At 35.6% G+C, this 1,383-nt stretch overlaps 1 protein-coding gene across 1 annotated transcript in view; it reads right to left on the bottom strand.

Annotated features, from left to right (window-relative positions):
- The window catches only part of LOC107685407 (gastrula zinc finger protein XlCGF8.2DB-like), an 11,241-nt gene extending 10,105 nt beyond the window's left edge, over positions 1-1,136 (bottom strand). Inside the window, exon 1 of the mRNA XM_016481980.1 lies at positions 1,052-1,136. Coding sequence (XP_016337466.1) covers positions 1,052-1,136 — 85 coding nt within the window. The remainder of the gene's footprint in view (positions 1-1,051) is intronic.
- Between the last annotated feature and the right edge of the window lie 247 nt (positions 1,137-1,383).

The following is a 1,383-nucleotide window of genomic DNA, read 5'->3' as shown; positions in this document are numbered from 1 at the left end:
GGGGGGGGGGGGGGGACATAAGTATTAGTGTGAGGTTTTATACGAATGTAGCTTATATCTAAAGGGAACTGACTGTCTTAGGAAAAGTTTCAATGGACTTTTCTTTTCCTTATACCTCTATATAATGCATATTAAAATAGTGTTTATAAGCGCAGCACTGCTTTGCGTACAGAGGTAACCAAGGAAACAGTATATCAATGCTGTTCCGTAAGTTCCACCTGCTGTCAGAAAGTGAATTTGCATTCTCATTCAGCCCATCTGCTGTTTTGTGCAAACTTGTTTTATGCAGCATAATTTCACAAAAATAAAGACAGACCATTATATTTTTGCTTTAAATCTTGAAATTACAACCGCTCATGCTACATGTGTGTAGCATCTTTATTTGTAATTAAAATGCAGTGTTTGCCTCTAATTTCAAATGGTTACATATACTTTTATTGTTTTTTATTAAGTATGTTTAGTTGTTGTAGTAGTCACTGTTTCATGGCCGGTAAAAAATATTTATGGCCAGTACATTTTCTCAAGTCACCGGCCATTGATGGGCATGGCAAAAATGTTTAGTTTTAGGTCCTGAGAATTAGCATTTGTCTGGTCACGTGATCTCAACGAACTGATCCATATCAAATAAAACCGCTTTAATTAATTTAATTAAAAAATGTAATTTCTGTAGAGGTCAACATTTTAAAGGGATAGTTCACCCAAAAATGAAAATTTGAAGTTTATCTGCTTACCCCCAGGGCATCCCAGATGTAGGTGACTTTGTTTTTTCAGTAGAACACATTTGATGATTTTTAACTTTAACCGTTGCAGTCTATCAGTCGTATAATGCATGGCAATGGTAACAAAATCTATGAGAGTAAAAAAAACATGCACAGACAAATCCAAATTAAACCCTGCGGCTCGTGATGACACATTGATGTCCTAAGACACGAAACGATCGGTTTGTGCGAGAAACATCTTGGATGCCCTGGGGGTAAGCAGATAAACATCAAATTTTCATTTTTGGGTGAACTATCCCTTTAATAAGGATCAAACGGGAATGAAAACTAACCTGTTTCTTCCTCAGTATCTTCTTGTTTGACTCTGAATGTTTCTTCAATCTTAATGTCTTCACTCTCCTCTTTAATAAACGCCATCTTTATAACAGTGTGTTATGTGGATCTCAGTTCCTTCACGGGGATTTTTTCTGTGTGTAGACAATGTCCATGTTTAAGATGACAATAATTAACAGAAAGAAAAAATACATTCAAACTAAATTTCTGGGTGCATCTCAATCAACTCCCTACTTCAATAGTCAGTGCACTTGTAAGGGCTAAATGGCCTTAATTGGCCTGATTAGCCAAATAAAACTCAAAATACTAGATACTCCATGTTTTATGATTA

Source organism: Sinocyclocheilus anshuiensis, unplaced genomic scaffold, assembly GCF_001515605.1.
Source record: "Sinocyclocheilus anshuiensis isolate Anshui unplaced genomic scaffold, SAMN03320099.WGS_v1.1 scaffold982, whole genome shotgun sequence".
Lineage (NCBI taxonomy): Eukaryota > Metazoa > Chordata > Actinopteri > Cypriniformes > Cyprinidae > Sinocyclocheilus > Sinocyclocheilus anshuiensis.
The sequence above is the reverse complement of the archived record's forward strand: the minus strand, read 5'-3'. Positions and strand labels throughout refer to the sequence as shown.